At 46.6% G+C, this 13,296-nt stretch overlaps 1 protein-coding gene across 1 annotated transcript in view; it reads right to left on the bottom strand.

Annotated features, from left to right (window-relative positions):
* The window catches only part of pold2 (polymerase (DNA directed), delta 2, regulatory subunit), a 14,711-nt gene extending 1,415 nt beyond the window's left edge, over window positions 1–13,296 (bottom strand). The window contains 10 exon segments of the mRNA NM_001142711.1: window positions 6,023–6,124; window positions 10,341–10,468; window positions 10,746–10,903; window positions 11,026–11,106; window positions 11,286–11,484; window positions 11,776–11,890; window positions 12,153–12,276; window positions 12,398–12,519; window positions 12,620–12,860; window positions 13,193–13,296. Of these exon segments, the coding sequence (NP_001136183.1) occupies window positions 6,023–6,124; window positions 10,341–10,468; window positions 10,746–10,903; window positions 11,026–11,106; window positions 11,286–11,484; window positions 11,776–11,890; window positions 12,153–12,276; window positions 12,398–12,519; window positions 12,620–12,854 (1,264 nt within the window). The 5' untranslated portion in view covers window positions 12,855–12,860; window positions 13,193–13,296.

The following is a 13,296-nucleotide window of genomic DNA, read 5'->3' as shown; positions in this document are numbered from 1 at the left end:
AATCGTCCTCACCAGGGTCTTTACCTGACGGCAGTTTGGCATCGTAACCGACGTCATTGGGCAAATGCTGACCTTTGATGGTCACTGGCACGCTGGAGAAGTGTGCTCTTTATGGAGGAATCCCGGTTTCAACTGTACCGGGCAGATGGCAGACAGAGTATGGCGTCGCGTGGGCGAACGGTTTGCTGATGTCAACATTGTGAACAGAGTGCCCAATGGTGGCAGTGGGGATATGGTATGGGCAGGCATAAGCTACAGACAACAAACATAATAGCTTTTTATCGATGGCAATTTGAATGCACAGAGATACCGTGATGAGATCCTGAGGCCCATTGTCGTGCCATTCATCCGCCGCCATCACCTCATGTTTCAGCATGATAATGTACGGCCCGATGTCGCAAGGATCTGTACACAATTCCTGGAAGCTGAACATGTCCCAGTTTCTTCCATGTCCTGCATACTCACTAGACATGTCACCCACTGAGCTTGTTTGGGATGCTCTGGATTGACACGTACAACAGCATGTTCCAGTTCCCACCAATATCCAGAAACTTCACACAGCCATTGAAGAGCAGTGGGACTAGGGCTACTGCAGTAACTGTATTACCGCCACAACAGCAGTCATGACCGCAGTAAAATTCCATGTGACCGTTGAGTCATGGTAATCTCCTTTATGCACCCTGGACATGCTTTGGTAGTACCCAACCTGCTAATTACCATCAGGTCTTAATGGCCTGGTACTCAGGGCTCTATTGTCCCTCAAACCACTGACATCAAAGCAAACGTAATCAAAAATCACATCCAACACTTAGGCCTATCATACTTTTAAAACTCACCTCACTATAATGATCAATTTGAAGAAAAGTTCAACGGGGTTGAAACTGTAAAACATGGTTGCTGTGGATGTTGTTTCAAAGCCTAAACTCAACAGACAGCGCTTTATAAGGTGATGATTAATTCAAAACACCTTCAAGCATATTAAAGGAAGGGGATACCTAGTCAATGTTTTCAGTTTAGTGAAATGTGTCTTCCGCATTTAACCCAACCCCTCTGAATCAGAGGTGCGGGAGGCTGCCTTAAAATTGACATCCACGTGTTCGGTTACAACTCGAAATATGCAAATCTGTCTGAGGCAGCCAGCTAATCAGATGACCTGGCTGTATTAGGGGGCTTCATTAGAGCTTATGCATAGGCTTAATGAGCCCAGGCCCGGGAAAAAAAACGGAATTAAAATGATGATTGTGCCGTACAATACATAGCCTACCCCATATAACCATGGCAGAAAAACTCAACAGATTTAAGATGTCTTTGGTACATAATTAGTCTAACCTATACTCCAAAAATCAAACAGAATTTCAGTAATTGCCTTTGAGTGTGGACTGTACTTTTATGCATACTGGATGGACTGGTTACCTTATGCTAAACCAAAATGTCTATCCATAAGTCTGGGAGGGAACGTACAGCCCTAGGCAAAGCGGTTGGTTCATTGACTGAAGGGCGGCTTAGAGTTAGCCTACAATTATAGTGAATTTGTATTTGAATAGTCTAGTAATAAGGCATTTTTTTTATATTTTCATAATTAATTGGGTGACATTACCTTTAGCTATACAGAATCTCACCACCATGCCTTTCCAAATCCTCCTCGCTCTCCTTTAATCCATTCTCCAGCACGCAGACGGCCTGTCAACAGTTTACTGAAATATATTTCATTTGCTGAAACATGTTACTATCGATGTTCCCAAACAAATTTCACATGGTTTCCCATATTAAGCACTGGGTAGCTGCAGGAACAAGGTTGGAGAGCCCATGACATACAGTTTGGGCGGTATATCACCAGTCAGGCAGCGAGAGCATGCTCCTCAAACAGGAATATCACCAGTCAGGCAGCGAGAGCATGCTCCTCAAACAGGAATATCACCAGTCAGGCAGCGAGAGCATGCTCCTCAAACAGGAATATCACCAGTCAGGCAGCGAGAGCATGCTCCTCAAACAGGAATATCACCAGTCAGGCAGCGAGAGCATGCTCCTCAAACAGGAATATCACCAGTCAGGCAGCGAGAGCATGCTCCTCAAACAGGAATATCACCAGTCAGGCAGCGAGAGCATGCTCCTCAAACAGGAATATCACCAGTCAGGCAGCGAGAGCATGCTCCTCAAACAGGAATATCACCAGTCAGGCAGCGAGAGCATGCTCCTCAAACAGGAATATCACCAGTCAGGCAGCGAGAGCATGCTCCTCAAACAGGAATATCACCAGTCAGGCAGCGAGAGCATGCTCCTCAAACAGGAATATCACCAGTCAGGCAGCGAGAGCATGCTCCTCAAACAGGAATATCACCAGTCAGGCAGCGAGAGCATGCTCCTCAAACAGGAATATCACCAGTCAGGCAGCGAGAGCATGCTCCTCAAACAGGAATATCACCAGTCAGGCAGCGAGAGCATGCTCCTCAAACAGTGGCTGATGCATGGAGTGAAATAAGTGTTCTTATATACATTTTTCAGCTGCTCATTAAGCACATGCTCCGCTACAAAACCGACCGGCGGGAAAGCACGCGGCCTCCATTCACTATTCTAGTGCATACAGATTACATGTCTTTTCCCCCTGCCATTTTGATAATGGGCCATTCTAATCTAAAACTAATTTTGAATATTGGTAAAGATTCAATTGGAGAATAGTCTGATGGGTGAAAATATGAATACTTGAGAGAACAGCCTGACGCCAGGAACAGAGCGCAAACTTTTTTTGCTACATTAATAGCCTATATAGTCGCACCATGCAGTCCGTATATGTTGATTTCTAAGGTTTGTATCATTCACATCTAAAGTTGCCAAATAACTAAATCTAGCATATAGGACCTGTTTCAAATGATCACTTTTATGCTCAATATATTCACTTCATACGCAAACTCACTCTGCAATGGAAAAAAATATCCTTTCTATTTTATTCAGCTAAATTCAAATTATATTCTTCTTACTATAAAATCATATAAAAAAAATGGCACGGGACTTAAACATATATTGTCAGATAAATGAACACGCCTACAGTATGATGCATATCCTGATAACATAGGCCTACAGTATGATGCATAGCCTGATAACATAGGCCTACAGTATGATGCATAGCCTGATAGCATAGGCCTACAGTATGATGCATAGCCTGATAACATTGGCCTACAGTATGATGCATAGCTTGATAACATTGGCCTACAGTATGATGCATAGCCTGATAACATTGGCCTACAGTATGATGCATAGCCTGATAACATAGGCCTACAGTATGATGCATAGCCTGATAACATAGGCCTACAGTATGATGCATAGCCTGATAACATAGGCCTACAGTATGATGCATAGCCTGATAACATAGGCCTACAGTATGATGCATAGCCTGATAACATAGGCCTACAGTATGATGCATAGCCTGATAACATAGGCCTACAGTATGATGCATAGCCTGATAACATAGGCCTACAGTATGATGCATAGCCTAATAACATAGGCCTACAGTATGATGCATATCCTGATAACATAGGCCTACAGTATGATGCATATCCTGATAACATAGGCCTACAGTATGATGCATATCCTGATAACATAGGCCTACAGTATGATGCATATCCTGATAACATAGGCCTACAGTATGATGCATATCCTGATAACATAGGCCTACAGTATGATGCATATCCTGATAACATAGGCCTACAGTATGATGCATATCCTGATAACATAGGCCTACAGTATGATGCATAGCCTGATAACATAGTACTACAGTATGATGCATAGCCTGATAACATAGGCCTACAGTATGATGCATAGCCTGATAACATAGGCCTACAGTATGATGCATAGCCTGATAACATAGGCCTACAGTATGATGCATAGCCTGATAACACAGGCCTACAGTATGATGCATATCCTGATAACACTGGCCTACAGTATGATGCATAGCCTGATAACATAGGCCTACAGTATGATGCATAGCCTGATAACATAGGCCTACAGTATGATGCATATCCTGCTAACATAGGTCTACAGTATGATGCATATCCTGCTAACATAGGCCTACAGTATGATGCATATCCTGATAACATAGGCCTACAGTATGATGCATATCCTGCTAACATAGGCCTACAGTATGATGCATATCCTGCTAACATAGGCCTACAGTATGATGCATATCCTGATAACATAGGCCTACAGTATGATGCATATCCTGATAACATAGGCCTACAGTATGATGCATAGCCTGATAACATAGTACTACAGTATGATGCATAGCCTGATAACATAGGCCTACAGTATGATGCATAGCCTGATAACATAGGCCTACAGTATGATGCATAGCCTGATAACATAGGCCTACAGTATGATGCATAGCCTGATAACACAGGCCTACAGTATGATGCATAGCCTGATAACACTGGCCTACAGTATGATGCATAGCCTGATAACATAGGCCTACAGTATGATGCATAGCCTGATAACATAGGCCTACAGTATGATGCATATCCTGCTAACATAGGTCTACAGTATGATGCATATCCTGCTAACATAGGCCTACAGTATGATGCATATCCTGATAACATAGGCCTACAGTATGATGCATATCCTGATAACATAGGCCTACAGTATAATGCATAGCCTGATAACACAGGCCTACAGTATGATGCATAGCCTGATAACATAGGCCTACAGTATGATGCATAGGCTGATAACATAGTCCTACAGTAGGACAATTCCTATTCTATGTACCTGAAATACTTTTGTGTATTTGGACACCCCTTTAAATTAGTGGATTCGGCTATTTCAGCCACACCCGTTGCTGACAGGTGTATAAAATTGAGCACACTGCCATGCAATCTCCATAGACAAATATTGGCAGTAGAATGGCCTTACTGAAGAGCTCAGTGACTTTCAACGTGGCACCGTCATAGGATGCCATCGTTCTAACAAGTGTTTGTAAAATTTCTGCCCCGGTCAACTGTAAGTGCTGTTATCGTTAAGTGGAAACGTCTAGGAGCAACAACGGTTCAGCCGCGAAGTGGTAGGCCACACAAGCTGACAGAGCAGGACTGCTGAGTGCAGAAGTGCGTAAAAATAGTCTGTCCTCGGTTGCAACACTCACTACCGAGATCCAAACTGCCTCTGGAAGCAACGTCAGCACAAGAACTGTTCGTCTGGAGCTTCATGAAATGGGTTTCCTTCGAGCAGCCGCACACAAGCCTAAGATCATCCATACGCAATGCCAAGCATCGGCTAGAGTGGGGTAAAGCTCGCCACCATTAGACTCTGGAGCAGTGGAAATGCGTTCTGAGTGATAAATCACACTTCACCATCTGGTAGTCCGATGGACTAACCTGGGTTTGGCGGATGGCAAAGTGTAAAATGTTTTATTATATCATAATGTTTTAGACCTGACCAAAATAAATCAAGGATTTATTGTGATGGTGTACATTCAACTAGTTTATTCCACTTTATTAAGGCATGCATCAGCTGGCGTGTATGTGTGGAAGCCTGGAGACTAAACATGCTAATCTTAATTCACGGTAAATTACTGAGACAGGCAGTCTTTTGCATGACAATAACCAGCTGACAAAATTTGATGACTGCCACAGCCCTAATGTGGGACAACATTCCACAGGCTGATCAACTCTACGCGAAGGCGATGTGTCATGCTGCATGAGGCAAATGGTGGTCACACCAGATACTGACTGGTTTTCTGATCCACGACCCTAACCTTTTTTTAAGGTATCTGTGACCAACAGATGCATAGCTGTATTCCCAGTCATGTGAAATCCATAGATTAGGGCCTAATGAATTTATTTAAATTGACTGACTTCCTTATATGAATTGTAACTCAGTAAAATCTTTGAAATTGTTGCATGTTACATTTATATTTTTGTTCAGTGTAGAAAGGACAGGCAACTGTCAACTATCAGTGTGTAATACTGGACCAGCACAGTGCAATGCTCCAATGTGAATAAACAGTCACGCCAGGTTTCCAGTAACGGTGGGGACTCACCTGTGATGCGTTTGGCCTGGTAGGAGGGGGCGTTGCCACTGAAGTAGACATGAGGACATTCCTCCAGGATGAAAGGGTCCTTCAGGTAGAACGGATAACACCCTGAGAGAACAACACAAGATAAGCCATGTACCTCAGTCTGTATAACCGGAGAGAGTGAGGGAGAAAGTGTGTGTGTTGTTACCCAGTGGGTCAGGTATGAGGTGTGTGTTGTTACCCAGTGGGTCAGGTATGAGGTGTGTGTTGTTACCCAGTGGGTCAGGTATGAGGTGTGTGTTGTTACCCAGTGGGTCAGGTATGAGGTGTGTGTTGTTACCCAGTGGGTCAGGTATGAGGTGTGTGTTGTTACCCAGTGGGTCAGGTATGAGGTGTGTGTTGTTACCCAGTGGGTCAGGTATGAGGTGTGTGTTGTTACCCAGTGGGTCAGGTATGAGGTGTGTGTTGTTACCCAGTGGGTCAGGTATGAGGTGTGTGTTGTTACCCAGTGGGTCAGGTATGAGGTGTGTGTTGTTACCCAGTGGGTCAGGTATGAGGTGTGTGTTGTTACCCAGTGGGTCAGGTATGAGGTGTGTGTTGTTACCCAGTGGGTCAGGTATGAGGTGTGTGTTGTTACCCAGTGGGTCAGGTATGAGGTGTGTGTTGTTACCCAGTGGGTCAGGTATGAGGTGTGTGTTGTTACCCAGTGGGTCAGGTATGAGGTGTGTGTGTGTTGTTACCCAGTGGGTCAGGTATGAGGTGTGTGTGTGTTGTTACCCAGTGGGTCAGGTATGAGGTGTGTGTGTGTTGTTACCCAGTGGGTCAGGTATGAGGTGTGTGTGTGTTGTTACCCAGTGGGTCAGGTATGAGGTGTGTGTGTGTTGTTACCCAGTGGGTCAGGTATGCGGTGTGTGTGTGTTGTTACCCAGTGGGTCAGGTATGCGGTGTGTGTGTGTTGTTACCCAGTGGGTCAGGTATGCGGTGTGTGTGTGTTGTTACCCAGTGGGTCAGGTATGAGGTGTGTGTGTGTTGTTACCCAGTGGGTCAGGTATGAGGTGTGTGTGTGTTGTTACCCAGTGGGTCAGGTATGAGGTGTGTGTGTGTTGTTACCCAGTGGGTCAGGTATGAGGTGTGTGTGTGTTGTTACCCAGTGGGTCAGGTATGAGGTGTGTGTGTGTTGTTACCCAGTGGGTCAGGTATGAGGTGTGTGTGTGTTGTTACCCAGTGGGTCAGGTATGAGGTGTGTGTGTGTTGTTACCCAGTGGGTCAGGTATGAGGTGTGTGTGTGTTGTTACCCAGTGGGTCAGGTATGAGGTGTGTGTGTGTTGTTACCCAGTGGGTCAGGTATGAGGTGTGTGTGTGTTGTTACCCAGTGGGTCAGGTATGAGGTGTGTGTGTGTTGTTACCCAGTGGGTCAGGTATGAGGTGTGTGTGTGTTGTTACCCAGTGGGTCAGGTATGGAGGTGTGTGTGTGTTGTTACCTAGTGGGTCAGGTATGAGGTGGCAATGCCCCCTTAGGTAGAATATTGTTCCCCCTCAGTTTGTATCCCTAATTCTGTCCCACAATCTGCCCCCTCCGTCATGCCCAACCGATTTGTTGTGTATGCTTCATACATGCAATTCCCTTGCACGCATCATACGTACGTCAAACACATTTTACCAGTTAAAAAAAAAACGTAGAAGGGCGGGGTCAATTTGACCGTTTGGGTTTACTTTCAAAGTTACGTACTGCGAAGAAACCTTTTTTTCACTTAGCACCTGGATGGAATATAGCTAATGTTAAGTTAGGTAGGTAGCTGATAGCCGCTTTATAATATCCACCATGCTTTGCCAGGGTATAACGGCAGGATCGGATCAAAGCAGCGGCGAGGGGGAGAAGCCTGTCACCGAGGCCAAGGCCGCCGAGCCGACGCTAAATCACCGAGGCCAAGGCCGCCGAGCCGACGCTAAATCACCGAGGCCAAGGCCGCCGAGCCGACGCTAAATCACCGAGGCCAAGGCCGCCGAGCCGACGCTAAATCACCGAGGCCAAGGCCGCCGAGCCGACGCTAAATCACCGAGGCCAAGGCCGCCGAGCCGACGCTAAATCACCGAGGCCAAGGCCGCCGAGCCGACGCTAAATCACCGAGGCCAAGGCCGCCGAGCCGACGCTAAATCACCGAGGCCAAGGCCGCCGAGCCGACGCTAAATCACCGAGGCCAAGGCCGCCGAGCCGACGCTAAATCACCGAGGCCAAGGCCGCCGAGCCGACGCTAAATCACCGAGGCCAAGGCCGCCGAGCCCAGCAGCAGAGGCACCTGCGCAACTGTCTTGCAGCCTGGTGACATAGGAGGTAACCAACCCGAGGGGCCTGCAGCCACCAAGACAGATCCTAGCAGCAGCACCACCAGGTTATTACAAGCACCGACGCCTCCATTAGTGCCTGACGACCTTGGTGATGAGGAGCCAGCGCAGGTTTGTCTGGGGAAATAACCAACCGCCTGTACTGTGGGAGAAAACGGGCATTTTGTAGCGCGTGGTTCAAAGGCAGAGAGTGGCTGGAATATTCCTGCAAGGAATTACAAGCACATGGACACCTCGCTCCAAGCAACTGGCAAAGAGTAGTGAGTAATAATCTGAAAGAATACGTGGTCAAAACAACAAGGGGATAATGAGAGGTCAGTGCAAAATACCATTTTTCAGCACTCTGGATGCTGTACTGGGAGAAATGTCAGCAAGATTTAAGTTGCCTTGCAACTAGAGAATGAAACCTTTATGATGTGGAAATGGTGAAACCACTGCTGGACTTAATCTCAGGAGACTTTGTGGAAACTGAGTTTACTGTCGCACGGCAATTTCTACAGACTGAAATCGCCCAATTTGGATTAGAAAAATGGCCTACGCAGAGCACTTTGGATAGATACTCCGGGACTCTAAAAGCAATGCCTACTGTGATGATGGCATTGAAGCTGGGTTTAACATTTGGAGCATCCATGGCAACTTGCGAGAACTCTTTTTCAACATTGAAAAACGTATTCAGTGAGCACAGATGGAGCATGTTGTACAGGAGGAAAGCGCAGCTGATTCAACCAGCATTTGAGAAGGATCTTACAAGCAAATTCCGGGGGGAGTGGAACGAGACTGCTGAGGAGGTTCAACACAGCCTTAAGGCGGCTGCAACTCTTTTGAGCCTGGGTAAGAACAGGCAGCCTGGCTGGGCTTGCATTATTTAGTTATTTGCGAGCTTTTGGAAATGCGTGGCAAATGTCAGAAAGAGGCGTGATTTTCTTTATTGGCGTTGCTGCCAAGTCTACTGCTTGATTTCGGTGATGTGATTGGAAATGTTTGGTTTGTAATATAATCAGATTGGAAATGCATTGCATTGGCATGGGGAAGTGTTATTATGGTAATGAGCAACTGCATTGATGGGTATTGTGCATGTAGTGTGTCAGGTACAGTAGGGGGGAGGTGTGTGTTCATACCCAGTGTGTCAGGTGCAGTAGGGGTGAGGTGTGTGTTCATACCCAGTGTGTCAGGTGCAGTAGGGGGGAGGTGTGTGTTCATACCCAGTGTGTCAGGTGCAGTAGGGGTGAGGTGTGTGTTCATACCCAGTGTGTCAGGTGCAGTAGGGGGGAGGTGTGTGTTCATACCCAGTGTGTCAGGTACAGTAGGGGTGAGGTGTGTGTTCATACCCAGTGTGTCAGGTGCAGTAGGGGGAGGTGTGTGTTCATACCCAGTGTGTCAGGTGCAGTAGTGGGGAGGTGTGTGTTCATACCCAGTGTGTCAGGTACAGTAGGGGTGAGGTGTGTGTTCATACCCAGTGTGTCAGGTGCAGTAGGGGGGAGGTGTGTGTTCATACCCAGTGTGTCAGGTGCAGTAGGGGTGAGGTGTGTGTTCATACCCAGTGTGTCAGGTGCAGTAGGGGTGAGGTGTGTGTTCATACCCAGTGTGTCAGGTACAGTAGGGGTGAGGTGTGTGTTCATACCCAGTGTGTCAGGTGCAGTAGGGGGGAGGTGTGTGTTCATACCCAGTGTGTCAGGTGCAGTAGGGGGGAGGTGTGTGTTCATACCCAGTGTGTCAGGTGCAGTAGGGGGGAGGTGTGTGTTCTTACCCAGTGTGTCAGGTGCAGTAGGGGGGAGGTGTGTGTTCATACCCAGTGTGTCAGGTGCAGTAGGAGAGAGGTGTGTGTTCATACCCAGTGTGTCAGGTGCAGTAGGGGGGAGGTGTGTGTTCATACCCAGTGTGTCAGGTACAGTAGGGGGGAGGTGTGTGTTCATACCCAGTGTGTCAGGTACAGTAGGGGGGAGGTGTGTGTTCATACCCAGTGTGTCAGGTACAGTAGGGGTGAGGTGTGTGTTCATACCCAGTGTGTCAGGTGCAGTAGGGGCGAGGTGTCTAAGCCTCAGTGTGTTCTCCAGTATCTCCAGGTGACTGTCCATGCTGCTGTACTTCTGGATGTCTTTCACATTCTGCCCTGACGTCCCCAGGATCCTACGGCATACAGGAAAGACCTTTGCATTGGCTCCTTACAGACAACTTCACATGACATACACAACCCAACTTAAACCTAGCTAGCACATATCTGTAGTACAAAGGGCATCAGGAAATACATTTGCTAGCTTAATGCAAAAGGTTATGGCAATAACAAAATCCCATTTGAAAACAGTGACCACATTACTCTTCCACAGAGAAAGCTTTGTGAAGTTGGTCAAAACAAACAAAATGTTTCCCAGCCCTAGGTCCAGAAGCCCCAGGGTTGTTGACTCACCTCACCCCGTCCAGGGTGGCCTGGTGTGGGTTGGAGGCCAGCAGCAGGGTGGGGTAGGTGGAGGAGAGGGGGAACATACAGTGGTGTAGGGGCTGCTGGGGCAGGGTATAGTTAGTAGGATCATACTGGCCCGGCATCACATCCACTGGAACTGACGACTAGAAGAGAGGAGGACACACGTTAGATAACTGAATGAATGGCACATTCTATGGCAAACTAGATAAATATTACCCAGGTTGTGACATCCCTGGTGTAGGTGGTAGGAATCTCTGGAACTCACCACCAGCTGCATCAGCATCTCATCCAGCAGACGCATGGCATCCACAGTGCCTGCCTGGGTTTTCTTAGTCAAGTATTTAGCCTGGAGGGACAATACACAGTTAGGAAAACATCACACACACTGGACAGTTCAAAATGAACCAGTAGCCTCTAAGTCAAGACATTTTTACTATAAGGATTTGATAAGTGTTAGCTACGGTAATAGCTCACTTTCTCATCAACTGAAATGAATAGATGTCACAGCTAAATAAGTCCCCTCACCTTGGTGGATGCGTCCTTGTCCTGTGTGCTTTGGCTCAGAAGGTTCCCGGCCAGGAGGACCCTGGAGATTGTCGACGCACCACTCTGCTCCCCCTGGTCACCTAGGTGACCCGTTACCATGTCAACAAGCAGCTGTAAAGCCAGCATACTGTCTGCATGACTACCGCCCAGACCCAAACCTGACAACAGCAGCACAAACCTACACACAACATAATATATTACAGTTTAGTGTTATCACAATACCACATTTTCCTTGGCAAAAAAGAAAAAGCAGACTATGCTTTGGTCCTTTAAAACATACTTTTGTTAAATATTGTGTGCTATAGCTTGTAAAATAAACAAATGTGACAACACAAGGCTGTTTAATCCAACATTACGACTGTTTTCCTCTAGAATTTAGGCCTGCTTCCTGTTTAGTTTCCTTTGTAGTGTTGTGATACTGGTACACTACTAAAGTTTGACATTTCACAAGGTTAGGTATTGTGTGTACCTGTCTGAGCTGAGGGTGGTTCTGGGGGTCTGCGGGGGGAGGTCAGCAGTACAGAAATCATCCACTGTGAATTTCCCATCATTCTTCTCTGCACCGTAAATAGCAATAACACTACCTAAGAGTGAGAAAGGAGAGCGAGAAACATAAATAATGAAAACAACAAAACAAAGGAGGCGGTCATAATTACTACATGATCATGAGAACTGAGACAAACGTGTCTATCCTGATACAATAGGTAGAAGGTACAGAGGAGACAGAAACCTGAGACAAACGTGTCTATCCTGATACAATAGGTAGAAGGTACAGAGGAGACAGAAACCTGAGACAAATGTGTCTATCCTGATACAATAGGTAGAAGGTACAGAGGAGACAGAAACCTGTGACAAACTTGTCCACGTCAATATTGCCCTCTAGTTTGATCCTCTGCAGCTCGTCCTCCAGTATCAACTCATCTGAGTCGCTGATGTACCTGGTGCGCGGAGGCTGGGGCAGCAGATTGTGCTAAGAGAGAGAGATGTAGTTGATGAGTTACTACCAGAACCAGTATACAGACTTTGGCAAACAATCCTGTTTGTTTCATGACAATCAAAGTCTGATTGATTTTATGTTAGCAACTTCTTACTTCCTCACTGATTTCCTTCAGAATGGATGGCTGCAGTTCCATGTGCTTGAACAGGGTTCCCACAATGCAACACTGCTCACCCATCTGCAGATCACACAACTTCCTGATCCTTACATCTGCACCTGACAGGGAGGGAGTCAGGACAGAGTTTACTCTCAGCAAGGTATTGGTGTATGAACTGTTGCAGCAAATTGGAGAGCTAGGTGTCAACCCTACACTTACCCCATTTCTGCTGGGCCCTCTCCGTGAGCAGGGGGCTCATCTGCATGAGTCGTGTGGCGTAAATGTGCGCATACTGGCGGTTGAAGCTGCGCTCCCCCAGCTTGAAACGCTCAGAGCAGGGTGAGTAGGCCGGCTTGACCCTGTCAAACACAGAGGGCTCCTGGTCCTCGGAGCCAGGACGACACAACAGAAGAGAACAGGAACCCTCCTGAGGGGCGCTTACCTCAGAGAACATGGCTGCCTGGGGAGACGGTTAACAAATTAAACACATGATATGGGATCATGCATTGCAGCTGTAATGAGCACGGTATCCTTGCTAGTTTAGGTAGTTTGAACAGTCCATATGCCATCTCCACAACTGCTAGCTAAACCTCAACTCAGCTCATTAATAGTTACAATGATTGTAACGTGATCTGCAAATGTGAGTGTGGTTAATAACGTTAGCTCGCAAATACTTTAGCTTCAGTTAGTTAGCTACCTGAGCTAGCTGCTAACGTCTTGTTGTTGCCAACAAAAGCAGTGTCCTGCGAAAACCGAAAAACGTCATTGCGCTAAATAAAGTATTTACATTACCTTTACTGGCCTTTTATTCGTGACAAAAATGCGATTTTGTTGAAATGCACGTTTACTTGTGGAGAGGAGTTTGTGCTTTCAAAAGAGCATAAGTATGTCCCGCG

Source organism: Salmo salar, chromosome 20 (genome assembly GCF_965601325.2).
Source record: "Salmo salar chromosome 20, fSalSal1, whole genome shotgun sequence".
Taxonomy (NCBI): Eukaryota; Metazoa; Chordata; class Actinopteri; order Salmoniformes; family Salmonidae; genus Salmo; species Salmo salar.
The sequence above is the reverse complement of the archived record's forward strand: the minus strand, read 5'-3'. Positions and strand labels throughout refer to the sequence as shown.